The 27807-nt window shown below is 39.9% G+C and overlaps 2 protein-coding genes across 2 annotated transcripts in view; one reads left to right on the forward strand and one right to left on the reverse strand.

Moving 5' to 3' along the window:
• The window catches only part of LOC118429195 (chromosome transmission fidelity protein 18 homolog), a 99673-nt gene extending 73245 nt beyond the window's left edge, over positions 1–26428 (reverse strand). Inside the window, exons 1-10 of the mRNA XM_035839655.1 lie at positions 26190–26428; positions 25527–25721; positions 25071–25263; positions 24378–24501; positions 23698–23787; positions 23006–23058; positions 21462–21606; positions 20299–20445; positions 19898–20028; positions 2419–2542 (exon numbers count right to left, since the gene is read on the reverse strand). Of these exons, the coding sequence (XP_035695548.1) occupies positions 2419–2542; positions 19898–20028; positions 20299–20445; positions 21462–21606; positions 23006–23058; positions 23698–23787; positions 24378–24501; positions 25071–25263; positions 25527–25721; positions 26190–26286 (1299 nt within the window). The 5' untranslated portion in view covers positions 26287–26428. The remainder of the gene's footprint in view (positions 1–2418; positions 2543–19897; positions 20029–20298; positions 20446–21461; positions 21607–23005; positions 23059–23697; positions 23788–24377; positions 24502–25070; positions 25264–25526; positions 25722–26189) is intronic.
• Positions 26429–27107: 679 nt separating this feature from the next.
• Positions 27108–27807, forward strand: part of LOC118429268 (RNA pseudouridylate synthase domain-containing protein 1-like) — a 4369-nt gene continuing 3669 nt past the window's right edge. Inside the window, exon 1 of the mRNA XM_035839744.1 lies at positions 27108–27431. Within this exon, the coding sequence (XP_035695637.1) occupies positions 27241–27431 (191 nt within the window). The 5' untranslated portion in view covers positions 27108–27240. The remainder of the gene's footprint in view (positions 27432–27807) is intronic.

A 27807-nucleotide genomic window follows, 5' to 3' on the forward strand; every position in this document is an offset into this window, starting at 1 on the left:
TGTTTTTAAGCACGGCGGATATAGGTTACCCAACGGATAAAGGTAAACTGGCATTATATCCCTCCCATTAGTGGCCATTCCTTGGGGACCAGCAGTCCACTGACTATACCACACTACATGTACTGTAAATACATTTAAGTTTGCAGGGATTTAAGTTTGTGGTAGCGGGAAAAAAAGACTTTTCGCGGTGGTTTTAAGTTCGCAGTAGCACCTGGTACTGCTCTTACTGGCATGGAAAAATGTTTGCAGTGGTTTTAAGTTCACCGTCAAGCGGCCACTGTGAAAACCACGAACATTAAACCACCGCAAAAGTTTCTGCATTTACAGTACTTTCAGGAAGGGAATGTCTTTCTGTAATGCTGCAGGACCTGAAGACCTTAGTCTTACTAAAACTTATTCTGGCTGTGTCACTCACCTGACATGCACGCTACCTAAAAGGGTTGCAGTCCTTAGGATGTAACATTAAACCGTGGTTCACTGTTCATTGTGCTTGTCGTAAAGAGCTAGGGCAGTTTCTCCGGTACAATGAACCTGTAGATACTGTACATAACGTCTGTCCACTCTGTCACGACCAGAGGAAGACTAACTCTTTAGTGAGCTAAAACTGGATTGAGATTGCTTTCCTTTCATCCAAAGTAACTTGAGTTATAGATGGGAACACACAAACACAACAAAAATAGTATCCCAATGACTTGGGTGACCACAGGGGTATATATAAATATGAAATAAAAAATGACTGACAGATATAATTGACAAAGTCGCAAAAACAATTCAAAGATCATTTCTTCATCGCACCGCTACGTTTCTCTTTTAATAGGATGATCTTTCTTTTATTCGTTCTCCATGATAAATGAAGAAGGATAAACGTAATAACTTACAAAAGACTAAGTTTCAGCAATTCCCTGCTGTCTGTGCTTAGATAATGTATTATCGTATCTTTTAATTAATTAGGATTTTGAATGACATGAGCCCCCATATACCAAAAAGATCTTATACCCAAGTCGTAAGCAATTTTACCTGGCTAAGCTCCATATTCCAGTTTTATGAAATCTTTTATCACAACTGATGCAAAACTACAAAATGCAAGCCAAGACATCATGTCTCGTCTAATATTTAGGGATAACATTAACTGTGACAGACAGACAGACAATTATGAGCAAGACATACTGCCATTATCTAATATTGCCATCATCCAATTAGAAACTGAAGAGATAAATGATTGTAAGCAGAGATGTTATCTAGATGTAAGAGTAGTACGTGCCATTTACGTGTAGGTGACAGTGATTAAATCATGTAAATATTTTGATTATGGAAATTACTGTAAATGTTGTTTGATAAGATCAGGGTTGTCTCCAGCTTCAGAATATTTCTGTCCCACTCATTGCTTGAAAGCCCATGCTGTTGATCTTTGTTGTTAAATGATAATGTACCAACATCCTAACTAAATTTACATCCCAGGATGGAAGGACAGGTCCTGGATACAGCTAGGATAAGACTGATTGTTACATCAGCCCCGAGTTGTAAAAGCTGTAAAACAGTTCCTGACAGTATACATACTAATACCTTTATTTTATATCATATTATTTGCATAGTAGGACATATCGAAATTTTATTTGAGTGTTAACTTTTTTGTTTCTATGATTAATCAGAGTTATCACAGTAACAAAAGCTTGCTGGGGGTATTACTTCATAATGTTATCTAGAGGCACACATTTATATGAGTCAAGATGGGAACTAGTATTATCAGTTGTACATGCATATCACATCTATTGCCTTTTCCCTGTATCAGTTATTGAAACAGTTGACAAAGAGGAAGATGATTTACAATACCACACTAACTTCAAGGCCACACCGCACAGCAGCAGCTGTTTATACTATACTGAATGACACATCACACCTACATCTATTGGCCATGCACCTGCTGTACTTGGTGGTAAGACGTTCTGCACATATAAGCTCTAGGAAGAAGTAATTTTTTATCAAATCTTGGTTCATAAGTATGATACTTGAGGGCATAACAGTCACCTGAAATGTTCTTGGGCAACCTAGAGTATTTGGCTAAGGTGGCCTACTGCCCAACATTACAACTTAGTATTTCGAATCCTTCATCAATGAAAACGTCATTATGTGATGATTGATAAGAATTGCTAGACATATAGGACTGTTGTCTTGAACATAACAGTACTGTAAATGCAGAAACGTTAGAAGTGGTTTTATGTTTGCAGTCTGCGCGGTGGCCAATTCATCGCGAATGCGAACACTCCGCTTTCCTGCTACCGCAAAAGTAAATCCCCACAAACTTAAATGCATTTACAGTAAATTGACATCTACTGGATGGCATTTCAGCACCATCTTACTCATTACTATTTCTTGTTTCTGATGGAAGGAAAGATGGGGGAAGGAAAGATGATGACTCACCTGAGGAGCGCCATCAATCTCATCTATGACGAGACAGTTGGGTCGTGGATCTGCCCCCATCACTGCTTTCATCTGCGTGGCAGCTTCTATCCTTTCCTTGAACACCTCAGGGCTGCGGTCATCACTGCAAAATACAAAATGCATGCACTTCAGGTTTGAACTTATTCAGATCAGGACTGCCTCCAGCTTTAATTTTCTTTTCTGTTCCACTCATTGTTTGGAGCCATACACCTACATCTACTGGCCATGCACCTGCTGTACTTGGTCATCACTGCAAAATACAAAATGGATGGCCCGCTGTTTTAGTTTGACTTCAGGTTTGAACTTATTCAGATCAGGGCTGTCTCCAGCTTTAATTTTTTTTGTCCCACTCAGCCCATATTGTTGATGTTTTTTGTTAAATTAAAATCTGTATCTGTATCTATATAGCCAGTATAACCGTCCATCAGCGTAAAACACCAGCTTCGCAGGCAGGTAGCACGGCAGCAGCTGGTTATATTACACTGAACGGCCCGTCACACCTAACTTATGCACATCTATGTGCAACATGTCATTTTAAGCTTGGATTTTCAACAGTTTCAAGTCCTGAAGTTCAGATTTTTTGGGACGGATGGGGTAAGGGTTTTTTTCCGTCCAAACAAGCAAATTTCCATCCTGGGACGGAGGGACGGGTCCTGGAGATAGCCCTGATTCAGATCCACAATTGGCATGAAGATTTACAGTGCAGTGGACCAGATTTTGGACCAAGTAGAAAATGGCCAGATTATATCGGCAGGGCTTTACACGTTTTGCCGCTTACTTATTTTGGAAAATTATAAGAGTGAAGTAGAGAAGAGTTTACAGTCATTCTAATTAAGTTTTTACGGTTAAAGAGTTTACATTTTAGCACCGTGGACAGGCCCTGTCTGATTGTTATCCATAGCACCATGGACAGACCCTGTTTCAGTTTGAGTCTGATAATCCAAAAAGATCCATTTGTAGCAAAATGGACCATTTTTTGAGTATCACCCATTCACAAGTTTTCACCAACGAACAATTACCTGAACCGGAACCAACCGCTACACAAAAGCATTACCAACATGCTGACTGTAGACAGACAACAGCCAGCAAAAGCTGTTATCCAAATGGAAGGGAAGAAAGGGGTCATGAAAATTTCTTTGATTTTGAGTTAGTTTATCATATAATAAGTTACCTTTACCTACTCAATGCAAGTTACAGTGAAACTTCATACAGATGCAGGCACATACATCAGGTTACACCAACAAGTTCATGTTCATATTCAACTTTTGAAGTCATTGCCCGCCCTCTTTGAGTTTGACTGATGGTGTCAAGTTCAATGTGCATTTCTGTTGCAGAAACACTTGCGAGCTTATAGGCCTAAATCCATTAACCAATCAGAAAGAAATCTGACAACTGCCTTACGAAGCACAAGTTGAGCACCTACAGGCTCATGTTCATAGGAGACTGTTGAAGTCATTGCCCGCCCTCTTTGACTGATCGGTTCAAACTCAATGTGCATTTCTGTTGCAGAAACACTTGCGAGCTTTTATAGGCCTAAATCCATTAACCAATCAGAAAGAAATCTGACAACTGCCTTATGAAGTACAAGTTGGGCATTAAGAGAGACGTTACACTGCAGACAATGTGTCCCATTTCCACATCCTAGGGGCTTCAAACTGCCCGTCTGACCTAAATCAAATTGACTCAGACACGTTTCCAGAGGGATTTAGTGCCTCAAGAAAATGAAACTGTCAGTTAAAAGGGCTGCAGTACGTTGATAAACTCCTACATGTTGCTCAGAGGAAAATTGGTTTGACTTGAGTTTGAGTCTCTTTTCGTAGAATGCACTTAAGAATTGTACTGTAGAATATGAAGGTCAACTTGCTATTGTCAATCATGATGTACACATTCAAAACAAGACTGGACAAACACATGGCAGATACGTTCCCAGAAAGACTTAGTGTCTCAAGAAAATGAAACTGTCAGTTGAAAGGGCTGTTGTACTTTGATAAACCTTTACATAAAGCATGCTGCTCTGAGGGAAGTCAAGTTGAAGTTTAATTCCCTTTTTGTAGAATGCACTTAGGAGCTGTCCTGTAGAATGTGAAGGTCAACTTGGCATTGTCAACCTTGTAGAAGCCAACCAAGACCAAAAAGTTGATGTTCTAATGCAAAAGCTGTTCCTGACACTATCTTTATATAACCAAAAATCTCCTGAGGCAACAAGACAGCTCACTTCACTTAAAAAAAAGGTTAAATATATGCTACACAAAAATGCTCCGAATGTGCCTTAATATCTCTTGGGAGCAAAAACTTACTATTGAGCAACTACATGTATCTGCCATTAGTTACTGAGAAAATAAGGACAAGAGGCTTAAGAATGAAACTTGCAGCTCATTGTATCAGACATCTAGACACCATTGCCTTTATAACAGTATAAGCTGGTCCTCTGGGATCCAACAAAGGGAAAAAGAAGCTGAGGGAGACCAAAACTCCCCTTCATTGACAACCTGAGTTCTGATATCAGCTTAACCAAAGTGAAGGAAAATCAAGTCCCCCAGTGGAGTATAGGGCGAGATGGAGAACACTTTCAAGTCTGGTTTGAGCGGGAGCTCAGACAAAGTAAATTAAGTGTGAGCGACCCAAACTGGAAACTGGAGATCCTGACTGGCAGAATGAACTCTGATTACCCTACTCTATGTGGAAAGGAGAAAATCATGAATGTTGTGGCAGGAACTTAACAAACTTAACATTATGCAATGGTGTCGATATCCTACCCCTTGTAATTATGAAAAACGGGAGGAAAAACATACAGATTTTCATCTGGGCCATATTTTTCTATTTCTGTCCCAAATTGTTGCCAATCTTTTGAGGGAAGCAAAATTTCTTCTTTCCTGAGGGGACATCATAATTGACCAGTAAAGTTTTGTTTACTTTCAAAAACTGTAACATGCTTTCGAACTTTCAACCTCTGAAAATGGCTGCATGCAGATGGACTGATTGAGTTGGCAACAATTTCATGGGTACAGAGGAAGAAGTCACTGGAAACTGTAACTTTTGTGCTGCCTTAAGCTAAGGGCACAACCCGCCTTACATGCTTTTTGTCTGTACATTTTTTTGGGAGGTTACTTCCGCCATGTTTTTCTGAAAACATGAGGAAGGAGTGGCAAGAGCAAAAGGGGGGAGTACGTCTCAACGCACACCACTCACACTGTTGGGCCAAATGGCAGAGAAAGTTCCACATGTATGTAGACATCTACAGCGTGTCTGAGTGCTCCCAAATCCATTGGATTCCGCATAATTTTGTACGGAGGCGGTACTTACTACTCACAGATCCCAAAAGATTGCCCACGTTTTGGCACATACATGTAGTCACCACGCAGTTGTACGTACGGCAGGTTGTGCCCTTAGCTTTAGAATTCCCAACAATTGCCAACTAAACCTGGCATGGAAGATCTGTCAGTTACATACAGACAGCATAAGAATTGCCATTGTGCTAGCGGTAATGATTTGAGATGAAACAGCACCTATTAGCTCCACGATCTATCTATTAGGATTTTACCATGGTCAATATTGACCGAAGGAGGCCATATACAGTCAAACCTGTCTATAGCGGCCACTCAGGGGACCGGACAAATTTGGCCACTATAGACAGGTGGTCTCTGTATAGAGGTGGCAACTTGTAGATAAAATACCCAAGGGACCGACAAAAAGTGGCCACTATGGACAGGTGGCCCCTCTGTAGAGGTGGCCCCTAATACAGGTTTGACTGTACATGTATATATAAGCTCCACATATTTCAAACTGTATAGGCAACTTATGTGTATATAAATTTATAATATATACGTGAGAAATAATGCCAATACTAGCCAGGGAAATGAATCAGGCATTTTCCCTGTCATGTACATGCACATGTACAGATGATGTGTGACAGAAGAGTAGGGATGGGACACGACGTTGAGTGGCTGTTAATCCGATTCCCAGCCTCCAGACGCAGGCAATTTACTGCCTGTCCATTTCAGACAATGAATAGCTAATATAGGCACCTCAGGAAGCCTATACCCTGGCTCCGCTTGCGTCAGAACTGCCGATGCGAGATCATGATTTACCTTGCGGGTTCAACTTCTCTGAGTTAAGGCTAGTCTCCCATTCTGTTGACATTAGAATTGAGAGCCAATCTTAACAGAAAGACTATGCTTAAAGCCTGTCTGGCTCATCTGATGCCCTAACTGATTGCCACAAAGGAAATGGATTCAGTGACCAGGGCTCGAAATACCACCTGCATATGCAGGTTAGTGCAGGTAAAATTGGAGTTGTGCAGGTGTTTCTGGTGTCTACCTGCACCTAACCTGTACTGGTCCATGTACTGGGTTTTATACATAAATGTCCTTTGATGTAGGTGTATGATTATCATTAGCTACATTGGCTGTTACCACATTTAATCTAGTAGAAAAAATAGCAATGGTTCCTGAACAATTTTAGCATGATCCATACTTCCTAAACTCAGAGTGGTGCAGGTAAAATTTGTCTGGTGCAGGTAATTTTCAATGTTACCTGCACCAGTGCAGGTATGCAGAAAAAAGTATTTCGAGCCCTGGTGACTGAGTCCAACTGATGCTGACAGATACAGTAGCTGTAATTCATGCTCACATTCAATACGTTAATGACAATTGCTAAATGACGTTTATCTATATTCAATACAATAAAAAATAAAGAATAATGACAATGAAGTTTATTGCATATAATAATAACGATCATAAGGGAAGAAAAAATTATGATTGTATGGCATGTTTTACAGTTATTAGGATGATAGTTTATTGCATATTCTTGCCCGAGGGCTAATTGCAGATACAATCAAACATGAAAGGGAACAAACAAAAAAAATAGTGTAGAACAGTACAGAGTACATGTATGTCTGTTCTAGTCTAAAAGCTAACTCTAATCTGTAACTTGTTGCATTTAACTTCTTTTCCTGAGAGTGGAAGAAGAAGTATCCCACCTTTTCTTTTGTTATCATTACTCACAATATTTATTGCCCATTTTTACTTTTGTCACATAATTATCACGACCATTGTTGCCATTGTGTACAATCTTTAATAACAACCTCAAATGATTAACAATCATGCACTACGTGTATGTTGGGATGTGCCTTGTTGCCTATTACCCTTCCAACCCTTGTAAATAGGCCAAACTCATGGATGAATGACTCTAAAGATGTGATCTCCCTCAGGCCTGACCACAAGACCTTTTGAATTGAATAGTAGGTGGGATGCCTATGTACAGGCTTATTCTGCAATTTCAAGGACTACTCTTTGTGGCACAAACTGTAATGGGTCAAGCCAAGCATTTGGAGAAGAGCAGGCAATGAGTTATTATTCATGATGCGCCACTGGTGCTCCTGCCCAAACAGGTTACAATAGACAGCCCAAATAAGTTGCTTGGTAGTCACCGGTTCACTACTTTGAAAAATAGTCTGTCACCCCTTAATAGAAGATCGAAAATGGTATTTGAAATGTCATAAGTGAGGGCTTTTCATGAAGAATGGAGGTTATGTTTGATAGCATTCATGTCACTGTGTGTCTGTCTGTCTATCTTAGTCTCCAAGCAGAGGTTAGGTTCCGGCTGTTTAATGACATTTTTTGCCGTTTTTATCGGGCTTTCCATTTTTGGTGAATAGTCTGTCTCTGTGTCTGCTAGTCTATTTGTTGGTATATCATATATACATCCTCATGCATTCTTCTCCAATATGAAACTCTAGTAGGGTGTGGGGCCGTGAAGCAATAAAGAAGCAGTGACAACTCACGGATGTATACTTCCTAGAGACAACTCACAGATGTATACTTCCGATAAGCAACTCACGGATGTAGAGTTCCAAGAGGCCACTTACGGATGTATGCTTCCGAGAGACAACTCACGGATGTATACTTCCGATAGGCCACTCATGACTGATGTATGCTTCTGAGAGACAACTCACGGATGTATACTTCCGAGAGACAACTCACAGATGTATACTTTGGAGAGACAACTCACAGATGTATATTTTCGAGAGACAACTCACGGATGCATACTTCAGAGAGACAACTCACGGATGTATACTTAAGAGAGACAACTCACGGATGTATACTTCCGAGAGACAACTCATGGATGTATACTTTGGAGAGACAACTCACGGATGTCTACTTCAGAGAGACAACTCGCGGATGTATACTGCCAAGAGACAAGTCATGGATGTATACTTATGAGAGACAACTCGCGGATGTATGCTTCCGAGACAACTCACAGATCTATACTTCGGAGAGGCAACTCACGGATGTATACTTCGGAGAGACAAGTCACGGAGGTGTACTTTCGAGAGACAACTAACGAATGTATGCTTCCAAGGGACAACTCACGGATGTGAACTTCAGAATCAAGTGGCATATCTCCAACTGTCGGTGGATCATTAACTCTGAAATCCCCACAATTATAGATCATGATCGGCTCCCGAGTACTCCAAAGTATCTGTAATTACCTGTCAGATACCATTCAAGGGTACATCAATTTCAAAATATAAGGCTTAGCTTCCATGAGCCAATTTGCTACCAGTATTCATCTAGACTAAGTACAAAAAGTTTAGGTTACTGTATGAAATATTGAGTTGAATGTAGATGGATAAAAGTATTGCATTTTGTATCTTGACAGCACTGTAGCTACACTGATTTAAAAAGATTTTTGAAAACTAAATGGAAGCATTCAAGCGACAATTCAAAATTAGAAGGCAATAGCTTGCATAAGCTACTTTACCAACAGTATTCATTTAAAAGAGAAAAGTTGTATGGACTATTGACGTAAAAGGATGTTATACCACCGAAATTGTAAAACTTCACTATTGCATTACATACTTTGACAGCACCATACATAGCTACAATACAAAGGCTTTGTCAAAGCTGATAGGAGTGCTGAACTGGATGTTTGCTACCATAATTCAATTAGTAGAAAAAGTGGAAGTGTATGGAGTAGTGACGTACAAGCATAATATATATTGCCACAGAAATTGCAAGGCATAGCAATTGCATTACATACCTTAATAGCACCGTGGTTACAGAAAATTCTTCGAAAATGAATAGTGTTCTGGCTGTGCTGTTTGCTACCAGAATTCAATTCGTAAGAAAAGTGGAAGCGTATGAAGTCTTGTCATAAAAGATTATACAATGGAAACTGCAAAGCTTCATAATTGCATTTCATACCATGACAGCACTGCTGTTACATTGAGAAGATTCTGAAATACTGAATGGTTCTAACAATCTGTGCTGTTTATAATTTGATGCAGCAGCTCAGTGACTTTGTGAAATCGATATTGATTCCCTACATTATGTCTAGTCTGTGTAACGCAAACTCTGCTATCCGGCAATGTAGGACGGGCCAAAGAAGCGCGATTAAATCAGGCTACATAATGTCATTCCAAAACATTTGTTTGCATTAAGTACATGATGAATAACAATGTCAGACGTAAGCTGATCTGAAATACACCATCATCTTGTCTGTATTCGTTTATTATATTTTGCTTCATGAAAAAAATACATTCAAACTCATGACTACCTTGTACATGTAGACCTCTATTAATTGAATCTATTGATGATACACTGTGTTCCAAAAAATGCTACACTCATAATCAGTGTCAGAAACCTTTATTCTTTTGTGTCTTGTGTAGGCAACGGAAGGAAGTCCTGGATGAAATGTGTTATTAATTAGGAGGGACAGATCTGGACAGAGCTTCAAGGAAGCACTGTGTGAAGACAAGCCGACTGCTGCCCACCTTTGTCAGGGATCCCAGCAGCAGTACAGTTTAATCGAATACTGGATACTACAACTATCAGTATGTATTGAGCATGTTGATCTAGCTTACTTTGCAGATAAAGCAGATGTCTACATCTTGCCTTTGAAACAGCAGCTTCAGCTATGACTGCACCCTGACCTTGAGCCACCACTACTTACCCACTGCTCAAGTTAACTATCACACACGTGTACAATTAATCACACCCAGAGCACAGGCATTCACAATATTGCAGAGCAATATTGGCAATTTTCAGAATCTAAAGACTACCTCCTGCTGCTTTATAAGGCATCACTCTGTCCCTCCTCATTTCCTACCAGCCCGTTACCATGGTCCCCTATCAGCAGGGAACACCACGGGTTAACATCATAACAAGAGGCCCAAAGGCACACAGTATTAATGATTTAAATCAAAAGTCCTTGGACTCTGGCTCAGGCAGTATATCATGTTGCCAATCTCTACACAATAAATACAGCAACACCTACCTACATTTTGCAAGTCATAAATAACGGCAACAGCTAGGGAAAATGGATTCCTAATGAAACCACAGAATTAGTTGCATGGTAATATGCAGCTATTCTTCAATTTATTGTTCATGAGGCCATGTTGATTTATTTGATTACATCCGTGCGCAAATCAATTTTCATCCCTTTCCGCCAAAAAAGGTTTTCAACCATGCAGTAAATCGTTCAAAGCAGCCTCCAAATGATCAAATATATGCCGTAGATTTAAGATAAATAAATAAAAAAAAACATTTTACTAATATGCCAACGTCAATTACCGAGTCAAAGAAGATGTGAAAGAACAAAAAAGAATCTATTGTTCAGTATTCCATATTCTGTGTGTTATGTCATTTCTTCAACTTTGAATCCTGACCACTTACTAATAGATTTTATACTGAAGGCAACTCTTTTCAGCTATCTTTATCTATTCGCACACTTGCATCAAAGAGAATACAGAAGAGACCACAGCCAAACTTCACAAGCCCCTCAAATACATCCTCCCTCCTCAACACAATAGCGGTGTATATAGAGCTGGGTACCGGTCCAGAAAAACCGGACCTGAAAAAATTCGGTGGACCGGATGTTGGACCTATTGGAAAATGAACTGATTATATGATCAGGCATTCACACGTTTTCAGGGCTTACCAGTCCAGGCAAATAACAAGAGCGAAGCAGAGTAGACTCTATAGTCATTTTACCAACTTTTACAGTCAATGGTACAGGGGTAGTTAGCCTTGTATTTAAAGTTGTAGGATTCTTAAAATGCTAGTGGGAGTCGAATACTACACAAAACAGATTTCTTTATAGCAAAATGGACCGTTGTTTTGAGTATCGTCCATTCACAAGTTTTCACATAATGAATCAGGTCCAGGTTCAGGTCCGGACCTGAACCTGATTTTCTGGACCTGAACCGAACCTGGAGGCTGGACCTGAAGTGTATATTGGTGCCTGGTAATGCCCATGTTCAAGTTCATGTACAAAGGTCCCCTCCGGCTACACCTAAATCTTTCCTGCATGTAGCTGCATATATGTACATGACCTTCAGCAATGTTTGAATTAATTTGAAGCATTTCTGTATCTTTATTCATGGCCACACCTTGTTTCACACACTTTTCAATCCCTTAAGCCCTTGCCTGGAACTTTCACCAGGATTCCAGGGGATTCGATGGCAGTCGGGATACGCGATGTTGAAGTAATTTCCACGCTGACGTGCACGAAAGCGTGATGAATTACGGCAGACTTGCCAACACCACAATCCCCCCATTCCTCAGAAACATTAAGATGTCAAAAAAGCAATATTTAACAGCCAAGGACAGGGAGAAATCTTTAGAGCAGCTTGTTGAAAATAAAAGTTTGGAGTGAGCTTCCATGGTGGTGTCTTTCATCCCAAGTGAGCAAAGTTAAATAACTAGAATTTCTGTCTAGTATACATGTCTTTGTGTCTGTGTGTGTGTGTGTTTCTAATCTACATATTGTACACATGTATATGAAGGGGTCTTTCAATCTTTCAATCTTTATTCATTAAATCAACATACACTTTTTTTTTTTTGTAATTGCAGAGTTACCCCAGAGCAGTAGTATGTCTGAATACCGTTGATTGTACAGAATGGAGTAAAATCACATTACAAACTGACTAAACACAGTAGACAAGACATGAACAGGACTAAAAACCACTTAAGCATCAGTCAATGTTTGTTATATAAAAGTCTGACAGTATGGTGTAGGAAGGAGTTGCACAGTCTATTGGTCTTTGCTTTGATGAAGTCTATCATCTCTGATATTGCTTTGCTTCATTGCTTTTTAAAGAAACTTGCTGCTGATTATGGCTGAGTGGAGAAGAAGGATCCATTGCGACCCGTGATGACATCCCTGATGATGTCCACGTTCAAGGTCAAGGTCATGTGATCCACAGTACCGTATTCCTCTGAGAGGCTGAGCACTGCACATTTTCAAACTGCTCAACAATCTTTGTGTATTTTGCTTTAGAAGGAAAACCCATGGGTTACACGTTGCTTACCTCCACTATTACCACTCAAAGCTGGATATATGTATGTCTTCATTATTATGCAGCAGTTTAAAATTGTCATTAAGTTTTGATGAAGGCAAGTTACCCTCTGGAAATGAAATGTTCACTGGAGAATATTTGAAAGCCCCCTGGGCCAGCTATCTTTCATATATGCTCCTGGAAAAGGATCATGTAGGATTACTAGGTCGCATTGATTCCCTATAGACCGTGGCAGCAATAAGGCAGGATAAAACAGGGAAGTCCAATGCTTAAACTCAAACTTCCTCCACACTAGGAGTGGGTACCAGTACAGAAAATTCAGGTACAGGTCCAGTACAGAGGATCTGGTCAAGGTCTGGACCTGATTATCTGTGAACTTATTATACTCAAAACAATGGTCCATTTCGATAACAAAAAGATTCTGTTGGGTGGAGTATGTGACGTCCATTGGCATTTCTGTTTTAGACCAGATTTGACTGTGGAAATCTGGTAAAAATGACTATGAACTCTACTATACTTTGCTCTTGCTATTTGCTTGGACCTGTAAGCCCCCAAACACGCCTGCAAGTATAATTTGTTCATTTTCGAGTCGGTCCAACATCCGGTCCACTGATTTTTCAGAAAAAAATGGTTTTGTACCCACCCGTAGGTTAGGAAATGGACTTGTCGCTTTTCTAAGTAAGTAATCTGTTTTCATCAAATTTAAAGATGTAATGTACAATGCCAGAATACACAAATACTTATGTGACCTTGAAGTTCCAAAGAAGCCCACCAAAATGTGTTGGCCACACACAAGTAAGCTTTCCATTGTACTGGTCACTGAGGGAAGGGAGCGACAAAATATACATAATATTTATGAGCTCTAATCCCATTAGGTTTCAATCATGCAGAAAATTGCTCTAGCTTCATGTGTAATGAACACTCTTCATGTTTAATAGGTGCAATGTCTTAAAATGGATTGTGAAAACCAGAATATACAGAGATAGAATTTCAAATGAGGAAGAGTATCAAAGGATCTGGACAAAAGCCCCAAAACTCCATGCAGAGAGCAGAGTAAAGTACATGTACTCTGAGGACATGTCCTTAAAATACCTGTGGAATGACATGCTGAAACAGGGATGCACTGGCAACCCGACAAAGGAAAAAGAAAGCCAGGGGAGACCAAAACTATCTTGGAGATGAAGGTTTATGTATGCTACAAAGGGACCTCAATAAGTGGCACTGGCAGTTAGCCTGAAGGAAGTGGAAACCTGGCCCCAAATGACCCTGAGTGGTTGACTTCCCAGTGTGGCAATAGACACAGCAGATTCTAAGTAAGGGTTGGATAAGTCCACTAGCCCTATTGTACCTAGAAAGTGAAAATGCTGATTGGGCAAGAGTCAAGTTAGATTTTTTACATTGAGTGAGATTTTGATGTACTTGCTACTTTTCACAGTCATGGCATCAAGCATTGGTCAACACAGAAAAATAGCTCCGATAATAAGAATTCCATCGATAGAAGACAGGTGAAAATACAAAGAAAAATTTGGTCGTTTAAATTCCAGACAAGTGAAAAGTTGGTTCGGGCTAGTAAATTTTTAATGTACATGTACTTGCCCGATAGGAGAAGTGAATTTTAGAAAACTTGTCAAACCCTGTAAGTCTAAATATAAGTAAAATTCTCATGAGTTTCAGCTTTCATCAATCACCTGACCAGATACATTTGACTACTATCAAGACGTTCAACACTATTCATATCATCCTATTACTAGCTGTAACACGTAGCAACCATTTACAAGAAACTGTGAGGAGCGAGCAGCACTGCGCATGTGTTTCTGCCCCCAAGGCTGGATTACATGGAACACCTACCGTGTTCAGGTCCAGTACGTGGTCAAAGGGTGTTCAGAACCCAATCCTGTGTCCTTGGTGGGCATTTGGAGAAACATCCCGACACAGATTAGCCATAATGGGCCAACTGGACCATTACAGGGATGTTACATCATTTCTAAGAGGTGTTCAACATGGATGCAAGGCCGAGAGATCAGGTGGAACCAAACTTCCTCTCACAGCTATGACATCACAGAGACCTCAGACAAACCTTGACGCAGGTTTAATGCGGCCATTTCACACCTCAGAAAAGCTTTTAACTCAGCTCCCTGTGAAGAAGTCTAAAACTTGTGGCAAGGGTCACGCCAGGATGAAAGTTTTGTGACAGATGAATGACAGCAAATGAGGCACCCCCGGGATACCATGCGTGAGGTCCAATCATGGTTCTGTATGGGGTCTCTTGCTGTTATTAAAGAAATGACATTCCTTGCTACATATGCTTTGTCAGTATGAGTGAAAATTTAGTAAGCGTTCAAGCTGTCAAGATAAAGACAGGACCGGGAGGAAAACTTGTGGCTCAATATACATTCACTCCTTTGAAATGTATGCACTAGGTGAGTACCGGTACAGAAAATTCAAGTACAGGTACGGTCCAGTTCCAAAGAATCAGGTCCAGGTCCGGATCTGACCCTGGACCTAATTTTTTGTGAATGGGCAATACTCAACAATGGTCCACAAAGGAATCTGTTTGGTGGAGTATCCTGTCTTCACATAAACAATGCTAACTGCCTCAGTTAAGTTAGACCAAGTGCATGTGACAATAGAAAGTTGATAAAATTACTATCAACTCTCTTGCTATTTTCTTGGACCAATGAACCTTAAAACATGTGAACGCCGTAGTGCCAATATAATCTGTTCATTTTCTAATCGGTCCAACATCCATGCTTTGTCAATTCAATTTTTGTTACATCATTTATGGTGTCTATTTTGAAAATTTAGGACTCTTGTTTTTTTTTACCCATCTTGTTTTTTTTTCCGCCTCATCTCATTATTTTTGCAGTGTACAGAGGATGTCATCCATAAGATTTACTTGTTGTGGCCTAACCAGGGTTACCTGAAAAACAGGTCACACACCCTTCTGGTGAGAACTGAGATTGATAAAATGAAAGGGAAGTGACAGTCTACTGTGTCATTCACACATTGTTCCCAATAGAAAGATTTGCCAGTAACAGATTGAAGCAAACGGATGCTGTAAAACATGACCAGGAGGCATCATGACATAATATCTCACCATTGGGTACTTCGGTAACAGCTTGAGAAGATTACTTACTAGAGTCTTGGTGCCTGTGTTCACATTACAGTAAGCTAGGCTGACGTACCAGGTTTGTCACTGACTAGTTTTCCTGCGTCAGCTTCTCAGAATTGTTGTCTAAGATCTTCTGCTACATTTGTATGTAGATGATGAGTCTAGGGGATATACATTAAAATTTTGTAGAGTTGGGTTCTTTCATACTTCCTAATATGGTGATTTAGAACTTTTTTTTATACCATTGGCAAGGAATGTTCATGTTGTCACTGTCTGAATATAACATCATTTTGATATACAATAATCATGATTCACCCGGAGAGGGCTTTGCTGGTACATGGTAGCAGAAACTGAAACAAGACCATGTTGTAAAACAAGATGACGGTAAGGCCTCATGACGTCATCTCTCACCATTAGGTACTTCGATAACAGCTTGAGAAGATTGCTTACTAGAGTCTTGGTGTCTGTCTTCACATTACAGTAAGCTAGGCTGACATACCAGGTTTGTCACTGACTAATTTTCCTGCGTCAGCTTCACAGAATTGCTGTCGAAAATCTTCTGCTACATGTGTGCAGGTCATAAATCGGGGATGTAGGGTTGGGTTCTTGTATAATTTCTATGGTGATTTTAGAACTTTTATATTGGCTAGACATTGTTCAGAATTGTTCTGCCAGACTGTGTTCATTGTAGAGATTATATTGGATTTGAATTTGAATATTGTTTACCTGGATGTCTCATCTTCATAAACATATTGGCAACACATTAGTGCAAAATGATCTCTTTCACCTAAGCAATGACCTGAAAAACAGGTCACACACACCCTGGTAAGATGATAAAAGGAATCAAATTAAGCGAAAGTGACTGTCTGAATATTACATCATTTTGATGTACAATAATCATGATTCACCCAGAGGGGGCTTTGCTGGTACACGGTAGCAGAAACTGAAACAAGACCATGTTGTAAAACAAGATGATGGCAAGGCCTCATGACGTCATCTCTCACCATTAGGTACTTCGATAACAGCTTGAGAAGATTGCTTACTAGAGTCTTGGTGCCTGTGTTCACATTACAGTAAGCTAGGCTGACACACCAGGTTTGTCACTGACTAATTTTCCTGCATCAGCTTCTCAGAATGTATGTCTAGGTGATGAGTCTGGGGGATATACATTTGTTGAGTTGGGTTCTTTCATAATTCCTGTGGTGATTTTAGAACTTTTTAAATTGGAAAGACATGTTCATGACATGTGGTTCAATTATCTTTTTCACCCATTAAGCATTACAGTGTAAAGTACATTGTAAGATCTGTACATGCCTAATGATCCTGATATGATAATGTTGTTTATTAATAGTTCATCACTATTATCATCTTCTCTGTTGTAAATGTTTCAAGTTGCAACCCAGGGTTATCAGAAAAACAGGTAACACAGACACACTCTTGTTAAGATGATAGAAGGAAATGAATAAAGGAAAGGTGACAGTCATTGCATATGATTCCCCCAGAGGGAGCTTTGCTGGTACAGGGTGACATAAACTGAAACAAATTGATGTTGTAAAAAAAGACTATAATGCAATGTTGTGTTATTTTATGTTGGGGTCTTCCCACACCCCCAGGGTGCATGGATCAAGTAAATCAGTCCAGGGATGCAGCTTGTGTTGTTCAGTCCAAGCCCGGTGTACCATGAGGCAGTTTATCAGGTATAAAATACAATCAAAATTCATCATTAGAAGGTAAACTAAAGTCAATGACGCATTAGCTGATTTAAGGGACATGAGCGCAGCTTGTGTTAATATTGTTTATGAACTGTTACCACAGTAGTTAGTCTGTAGTCTTAACCTCTTGTAAGCTCAATCCTCTTGTCCTTTAACTCATAAGCACTTTCAATCACAGGAAGTTCAACTGTATGCTTTGCAGCTTAGAACACACACATGTGATGTTAACAGAGTGCCAACTTTTAACTCTACATTCTCAAAATCTCACAATGGAAGGGCCAAGACCCCCTTCCACACCAATCTCCTGATTGGTTGCTTCGCTACCATGCCATTCCCAATACGCTAAAATTAAATCCTGGCTAGAACCCTGCTTTTTAGAGGAAAGCCACACCTTCAGCACCTTCCCAGGGTGCATGGATCAAGTAAATCAGTCCAGGGATTGATGCAACTTGTATTGTTCAGTACAAGCCTGGTGTGTTATGCCATGAGGCAGTTCATAAGGTATAAAATACAATCAAAATTCATCTTTAGAAGGTAAACTAAAGTTGATGACGCATCACCTGATTTAAGGGACATTAGCGCAGCTTGTGTTAATATTGTTTATGAACTGTTACCACAGCAGTTAGTCTGTAGGGACTTAACCTCTTGCAAAAAAGCAAGCTCAATCCTCTTGTCCTTTAACTAATAAGCGCTTTCAATCACGGGAAGTTTAACTGTATGCTTTGCAGCTTAGAACACACACTTTATGTCTTCTCAGATTACAAACGCACCAGGTGGGTTATCAGCAATTTGATCCACCTAGATTTCCTGGCGCTTTAGAAGACAAAATGACTGCAAATGCAAATTCAAGACAGCAATTACTTCACAGCTATCCCTGAACCTTTGAATTCTTAACTCATTTGTCTCCCTTTTGAAACTGTTACTCAGTTCTACATCCTTAACCAGACGTCCTGAGGACAGATGTGAGTTGTTAGGTATTGTAGATGGATACATACAGGAAAACACTTTGGTCAAAAGTAGTGCTTGTACATTTGAGCCAGCTTTTCTCTGAGTTCCAGCTGGTCAACCCACTGTTTTCTTTGCATGGTTATCAAAAAGGCCTGTGTAACTTTCTGGTGGAGAAGAATCTTTAAGACTGAAATGTGGATTGGTACTTGTTTCCATGTTTCAATGTCTTTTAACATAATCCCTTTAGAAGACAAAAAAAGACTGAAAATGCGAAATTATTCGAGACAGCAATAGCTTCAAAGCTTTCCCTGAACCTTTGAATTCTTAACCCATTTGTCATCTCCCTTTTGAAGCTGTTACTCAGTCCTTGGGCTCCAAACACGAATGCTCATTTGTCTTACTTTGAAGAAAATAAATGTGTTAACTTCAGGCAATTGCTACGGAATATGTTATTGATGTGACACATGTGTTCATCGACAGTTCTTCCAGTTTGGTTTGCATCTGGACATTAGCACAGATTGTGATCAATTACAAGAATTATGGAAAATGTGCAATGGTCTCAGTCTAGGTTTCCTATCAAATTCAGGACTTTTGAGCCAAAACTGAAAGACAAATGCATTTTAAACACACCAATCACTTCAAAAAGTTACCGGCAGCTTTGAAAATGCTTATTTCATTTGACTTCCTATTTTCAATGCTTTAACTTAATTTCAATCTCAGAGACACAACACAGAATGTATTATGGATAAACTTCCGTGGATCCATGGGCTGTGGTTTGATCCCAGGGCTGGTCCCAGCTCAATCAAGTTGTGAGGGACTGAATTCGTTATTTCAACCCCCGTGTGTGAGGGAGCTTCAGGTATCAAACCTCTGGAGGTTAAAGACCTCAACAGTCACTCCATTTAGAAGAGTAGGGGTGACCCAATGGGCTTGGATGTAGCAAAAGCCACATTGCACTAAAAGCTACCTAAACAAGACCAGGTATCATCCGGATAGTAGTTCACTCCTATGTTTGTTTCTGCTACACGTCTGGTAATCTGCACATTCAAACCTTTTGGTGGTGATGTCAGTTAATGAGCGAATTAAGGAATGGGATTTAGAGTGCACGTTCAATGACAACAGGCCTCCCACAAGCAGACGGAGGGCATTTCAGGTATTCAAACAAGCTCTTGAACCCATTCCTTAATTCACTGATGCGTAGGGACCAATTAGCGCCCTCGTCCAGACGATTCCAGACATTAGAGATGTCAAGGTTCCCAGACGGAATAGAAGAGAAGCGGCTACATATAGTGTATAATTAACTTCAGAGGGAACCGTCCGTATGGTACCCAGGCTTACTTCAACAACCATTATGATGACTTCAAATGGAACACAGCAAACCCTCACCTTGCGTTCATCTCCACCACGTTGTACCCAGCATGCCGAGCGATCACGTGGGCCAGGGTTGTCTTCCCCAGCCCTGGGGGCCCGCACAGAAGCGCAACCTTCTTCTGCGGACGCTTCCAACTGTCTTCATCCTGAGATTCACACACACATAAAAAAAGGAAAATTGGAACTAGTCTAGCAAACACAGAAGTTTTCTTTGCATGGTTATCAAATAGGCCCTTGTAAATTTCTGGCAGAGAAGAATTGTCAAGATTGAAAAGTGGGTTGGTACTTGTTTCCATGTTTCAATGATTTTTAACATAACATCCTATACATCCTTTGGCCAACTCTAACTCTGATGTCAGCCCTAAATCCCTACAGCTTTCTCTACCATTCCCCTGTCTGTGAACTGCAGCACTAACCTGGACAAGCTCCTCTTCCATTCTCTTTGCTAGCCAGTTGAAGGGTCCTTTCTTCTGATCAGCAGCCTTTTTCTTCACCTTCCTCTCGCGACCGAAGACTGCAGTGTCCCACAACTTCAGCCATGTCAGAAGGGTTCTATTAGTGCCCTAATGGAGAAAAATATGTCTTGTAGGATGCAAGTAGAATGAGAAATCTCATTCCCTAAGACTGGAAAATCCAGGAAAAGCTTAGTTTGCAGAGTACGGTCTTACTGCAATCCATATTGAAAGGGTAACTGGGGCATCTCTGCCTTAACAATTAGCAATGTTTACTATTTAAGATGTTCACTGGCGCTGGACATTAATTTTACATAAAATTTTAGCTCAAATCAGCATCAATTAGTCAAAGGGAAAGTAAAAACATGAGGAATGCAAGCCTATGCTAACCAATTTTTTCAGCCCTCTCTCTAGGATACATGTTACATCGCGTGCTTGCCGCATCATTCTGGGCAATAAGTACACTCACTACTCAGAAGCCCTCACCCAACTCGGACTACCCACCCTTGAATCCAGGAGGGAACAACTATGCAAGAAGTTCGGACTGAAACTTCTGAAATCGGCTTTCAGAGACTGGCTTCCCCAGTCCCAGTCTCTATATACACACGAACTGAGCGCTACCGTAACAGTCCGATACCCTACATTACCACTGTATTGAATAAGGAATTGTGACCGTTAAACACGAATATTTTGTTGTTGATTTTAATGTTGATATATTATATTATATTATGATAGATTTTAAAGATTCCTTGTCAATTTTAACGATCTTTAACCGCAATAATTGTTATGGAAATTTATTACGATGGAGTGCCCTTGAAATGTTATACTTTTAAAATGGTTGTAAAGTCCGGAATCAATTCAGCCGCGGCTGCCATTTCTTGACTTGTATTATGCAATAAACCAGTATTATTATTATCCATTATAGCCTACAGTCAAAACTGCCCAAGGAGACCACTCGGGACCAATAGCATTTAGAGTAAGTGGGGAAATGGTCACTGTAGACAGGATTCTTGATGCTTGACAAATTATCTAAGGGACCACCATAACATGGTCCAAATGGACAGGTGGTCCATATGAAGAGATGACTTGTAAAGGTTTGACTATATATGTTTGACAATACCACACACCTCGTCACTGAGCAGTTCTGTGTAGTTGGCGGGTGTGAACTGGTCTACCCATAATCCTGTTCCAGCAGGTTTCCCAGCATTCTCCTTGTCAGAAGCCCCTCCATCTTCCTCTTCACCTTCAGTTCCAAGGTCGTTATCAAGTTGCCTGCCGTAAAAAGAACTACTTGTAATATATCTAGATTTAAACAATTGGCCTCCTTTCACCTTTACTGGCCATAGCAATTATATTATACAATATGTCTGCAAATGTTTGATAAATACTTTCAGGTACATCAAGGGACTGTATAATACTTAGTTACATGTTTAGTTCACAGGTCAACACAGACAAGATCGAGAGGTCACCAGTTGAAATGAAAATAAAAAGTATCCTGGTAAGAACAAATATGCGACTATAACGTTACTTCTTTACAAATCGTGGCGTCAGTTGGTGGACACAAATTGTGTTGTCAGTCTTCCCAAAGAAGTGGTAATGGCACCAAATGTGAACAGCTTTAAAGCAAGATTTGATGAGCGTATGAAGGATCATCCGGTTGTCTATGACTACGGAGCACTGGATCATCGTCTAAAACCAACAATGTCAGTATCCTGAATGGAAGAGCAGCCCAAACTGAAGTCAACACTTCTACCCAGCTGAAACGACTCTACTCTACTCTACTCTATGTTGAAAAGTACAGAAGAAGTTGCTTTCAGGGCCTGTTACTAACTGGCCCTTTGGCACTCTAAAGTACCAATTTGGCACCTAATGCTAAATTGGTTATGAGGTTAGACATCAGGGAGAAGGTTAAAAAGATAATAAAGAAACACATTCCATTATCCTATAAGGATTTGTCTGAATCATGTACTACATTCTAACTTCATAATAAACATGTAACTTCCTGACTGCCATTGCCTTTTCCTTCTAATCATAGCAATTCAAAGACATGCTGTTTTAGAGACTGCTAATTCTTAAGCAATCATTGAAGTGATTTTGATTTTGATGACATTATGATCTGATGAAAGATCTTCAACAAGGACTGAGACATTTGCCATTCCAGTGTAAATTTGCACTGGCTCCCAGGAGAGGAAAACGTGCAACTCATGAATGCTTTACATGTGTTGCAGCAGATCCCCCTAGCATCTTTTGTAAGAGGTACATGCATGTTTCCATCCTACAGTTCTAACAACTGGAACTGTAGGCTTCCTTCCCTCTAGACTGGTATTGCTGAACAATCGTAAAGCAACCATAATTGGATTTGTGCAACTCTTAATTACCCCATAAAATATTCGTGCAGGTAAAATATTCATGGAGGTTACATTTTCACAAATAGAACATGACGTAAGATGTAAAAGTAAAATGGTTGTACGACTTCTGTAAATCATAACGAAACAAACATAACATATAAAATTTTGTTCTTTATCTATGACATTTGTTGATTGATCTGTCAAATCTGTGGCCATTCAGCGGTCACTGCAATCATAGCCTGGAAAGGGGATGAAGCCTACATGTACATTCTATACATATTTTTAAAAACCATGACAGCTCCAACTGGGTACACATGACTTACCTGTTTATTTCTCTTGTAAGTCTTTCAGATTCTGCAAGTACTTTTCTCCTTCTCTGGAAAAGAAGAGAAGAAAGACTTTAAGAAACTGTTATTCAAAATGAACAGATATTACACAATGACATGACAAATGGTACAACACATGTATGTTCCTTTATTTGTTTGAACATGTTCCTAATATCCTAATTTGGGACCATTAGAAGTTACTCTCGACAAAAATTACGAAAGGGTGATATGATGCCCACATCTTTTCTATTGTCTTCAGAGTTAGAGAAGAAAGAAAATTGCAATACAATATGGCTTGTCTGGAAACCAAATGCTGATCTACAATGTAAACAAAAACCTTTGAACGTTTAGTACATGATACAGTGTTTTTACCAGAAAAATGACATGTACTGCATAATGTAACTAACAGTGACAGAGAATACGGACATATTCAGACAGAGCTAGTAACGCTAGTTCACCTTTATGCGTGGGGTGACCTTTATCCGTTGTCTTTAAAAACAGCACATTAAGGAGTATTAAGTCTGCTGACAGTGGTTTCAAATTTGCAATATTTTCAAAATGTTCCGATTTAAAACCACCGTCCGTCGACTCTACATCCCTAAATACATTTTTTGTACAAACAACGAATATAGGTTACCTTCGGATAAAGGTGAACCAGCGTTAATAAAATGAAATACGATTGCACACACCTCCTCTTCCACCTGGTCTTTCAACTGCTGAAAGGAGACTGACAGGAGCTGTAAGGATCTACCTCCTGGCAGGGTATGGCCACTCAGTTTCTACAGACAGTGAGCAGGGAGGATGGTTACCTGACATAATTGACCTGTACTGTATCAATCTAAAGACAACATACTCCTTGACTGCTCAGTAAACTATTCAATTTAAAATAACTACATTTTGTTAACAATATTTGTCACTTAAAGACCTCTGTGAAAAATTCATCAGGTTGGTACGTCACTGGAGAAAAAGACTTTTTCCACAACCCCTGCTTTATTAACACCAACGTTTCAGCGACTGTCTGTTACCTCAGGGTAATTCTGACTGGTTCACATTGTACTGCAGCACCAGGTTCATTGCATCTGTAACTGCAAGCAGTGATACCTAGTGCTGCAATACAATTTTATCCAGTCAGAATGGCCCTGAGGAAGGTGACAGACGGTCACCGAAACATTGGACGGGTGTAAATAAAGCAAGGGTTGTGGAAAATGAATCTCTTTGTTCATTATTCTAATACCTTACCCCAGTAAACCATTTTACATTGCAACACATACATGTAGGCATGTATCTCAATACTGTTTTTGTAACCTGGTTGTTTTAAGACCCCTTAAACAGTAAAATTAACACCCAGCACTAGTATAAAATTCTTCACCTGGCTGTCATGAAGGGTGTCCTCATGCTCCTTCAGGTACATCCTCTCACCATCTTCATTTGTCACTGTCACAAACTTGCCAGAAGGAGGTCGTCTTAAGAAACAAGTTTGGTATTGGGATGGCCTAGAAAGAAACATCTTAAACAATTGGAAAACTGATAAAACAATCTAACATAACAACTAATGTAGTACACAATATCAAACTGTATACATTTGTACATGGCTGAAAATACTAGGTTAATGCCTTCAAAAATTGGCGCTGCGCATCTTATTAGCTGAATGTAGGCACAATGGTGCACATGTAAAAAAGTAGTACAAAGCAAATTTTGGATATTCAAGAGTAAGATTTTAAACATAGCTAAAAAAATTTGAGATCTAGTAGGGATAGTAAGGATTGTAATTAGGTTTTGCTTACAATCAGTGACATTCTACTTTACTCTATGATGTGCACACAAGACGCACCATTTAAATGTATAAGGAAAGAAAACGAAAATATTCCCAAGAATGAATTTGGAGCCTTGAAAAATGTATATCAAATTCTTTATCACTTTATCACTTGTGTCACATTTCCAAACTAAAACATGATTATATACTAGTAAAGCTATGAGCTTTCTTCTCAAGTTTATCTTTTTCCAACAATAGCAGGAAAAGGATAAACTTGATGCATGAAAAAACTAGCAATAGTTCACACACCTTTGACTTGTCACTTGTTCTCTAGCCTGTGCTGCAGACTGGTCAGCAGTCCTGACCGTCGTTTCTCGGTACTGCTGAACCTTGGCCATGACATCCGGTGATGACGGAGGAGTGATTTCAAAGTCGTCATCATCAGCATCCTGGATATCAGCCTGGTCAGAAGGGGCCGTCATCACACGTCTCTTCTTAGAAGCTGAAATTTGTGCACAGTGATATAAAAGTTATGTTGGTAGTTTTACATCATTCTTGCATCAAATAAAAGTGGACATCCACATTTGTTTAAGTAGGGGAAAGAGCTTCATGGTGCTGTGCACTGTACATTTGGTCACCCTATTAGACCATTCAGAATTGCATATGCTGCTTTTATGCAGCCAATACTTCAAGCTCTGTACATGAGACCATGTTATATTTTCTTTTACGTTCTTGCCAGAGTCATTGCAAGACAAGTGATCTCACCTGAGCTGTTGTCTTCATCGTCACTTTCAGGCAGTTCAAACACAGCTGACAGGTCCCTCTTCTGCTGCTGACTGTCACCAGTAACTACACTGGAACCGTTCAGCCTCGCCCCACTCTTTTCTTTTGGTGTGGAGAACTTCAGACTTCGTTTGGATTTTTCCTGGCTGCTTGGTTTGATAGACATACCAGGAACATCTGTAAAAGGATGTCAAAAGTTGAGAAACAGTTGTCTTTCAGTTTCAGTTTCCTACATTTGATACAGTTTCCAGCTTCCCAAAATTTAAGGTTTACACATTGTTGAGGGGGTATCATTCGAGGAGGAATGAGTTATGGAAATATTTGATTTACATAACCCCAAATGCCAAATTATCAAAAACGTTAGCAAGAAAATAATTTTCTCATAGCTTTGAACAAGGAGCTTTTATCAAGCTCCTTGATAAAAGCTCCTTGCTTTGAAATAACAAATCGTGTATAATTTATGGGCCTCATAATACTGACATCAAACAACTACCAAACGCTTCACTACTGAAGTTACATTAAGTACTTACAACAGACAAAAACAAAAGTCCCAATAACTGACAGACATTTGATCATGCTGGGTTGGAAGAAAAAGTACTTCTTGAAAATTTGGGGAGGGGGGCGAGATTGAACTTTTTGACATACCGTCCATCTCATCCAGGACCTCCAGCTCGTCAGCAAAGTCCGCCTCGAAGTTATCATCGTACTCAAACGGGTAATCGTAATCTGGAACAGCCGCCATGGTCTTCCTGGTCAAGAAAGCTGGGGGGAAAGGACCTCAAAATCAAGAAACTGCTAGTTTTCCTTCGTGGAAGTAGCCATATTGAAAGAAATTTCCCGCGCAAATGAGCATGGGTCAAACGGGGTCATCTGTACATCCCGTCATGCTTCGCTCGGACCAGTCCAAGTCTACACAGAGAACAGGGAGCAGGTATGCCTACCTGCCTAAAGACTTTTGTATGGTTACGGTATTAGACTTTAACACATGTATTTCTTCAACGTTTAAGATAATGCCTTACGTTGGTGTAGTTCTTATCATACAGCTTGCTTGCACATTCTTGTAGTTTATGAACGCTGGGTGGGGTGGAGATGGAAGTGTCCTGTAGCCAGAATGAAAATGGTTATTTTTTGGCGACGCCTCAAGGACTGGGCAAGAATTACTCTGGCCAAAAACATACTGTAAAATGTAAATTCATTCATTTTTTTCGGGGATTTGATTTCACGATAGAATTAGAAATGATCTTTTTGCAGCGTAAGCAGTTGAAACAATTCTGATGTAACGTAACATTAGTAATACATTGGATGTGCATATTCGCAGTGTCATGAAATTCGCATTGGAGAGGTCATCAAGAGACCTGCAAAAATAAAACCACCACAAACATTTGAATATTTACAGTACTCCCATCCTGTTCCTCATTGGATTGTCTTTGAGACACTTGGGATAGACTCTAAGACTTAAGATAGACATGACCCCACATTTCCTCCAACGATCAACTGATTTTGTCTTAGTTTCAGACGTTTCTGCTATAACGTTAAACGTTATCTCAATTTTACCTTGCAGGAGTAACAAGTGATGAACATGACAACATGACAGTCTCCATTTGTGCTCTCCACAAATCATGGATTTTAAACTGTGCACAAACTGATGAGCTTGCAATTTTAATGGACTAATTGGCCACAAGCTTAAGTACAAAACATGATCAATGGCGAAAGACCTCCATTCTCCGCTGTGGAGGTGTTATACAGAAGTGAGAACTTCCTGGTGGTGAACAAGCCCTACGATGTGGTGTTGAACTGGGACGACCCCTCCAGGACAGACACTCTTCAGCACCTCCTACAGGAGAGGTTCCCAGACCTGGTAGACCAGTCACTGAAACACTGTTTCAGGTACTATCTGTGTTTATTAACCGGTCTGCCTGAACACCACAAACGACCACAAATGACTCTAATATGCAGTGTATATGGGGCAACGACTTTTTGTGACACTCTGGAGATATATTGTTTATACATTTATGAATTAAAAAAGCGAAGCAACTCCTACGTATTCACCAGTTACTGTAAATTTCGAGTTAGTCGCTGGTTTCAAGATCAAAGCAATTCTTGGCCACCATGTTGGATCGCCCGTGCTAGGAGTCTGCATTGGGAAGTTCGTTTTTGGTCGTTTGTGGTTGTTTTTGGTCGTTTGTGGTGTTTAGGCAAACCCTTGATTAACCATTGTTTTTTGTGCATTGACACCATGTGTTCACTGGTGTAGTTTGTGATC

This window comes from Branchiostoma floridae, chromosome 13 (genome assembly GCF_000003815.2).
Source record: "Branchiostoma floridae strain S238N-H82 chromosome 13, Bfl_VNyyK, whole genome shotgun sequence".
Taxonomy (NCBI): Eukaryota; Metazoa; Chordata; class Leptocardii; order Amphioxiformes; family Branchiostomatidae; genus Branchiostoma; species Branchiostoma floridae.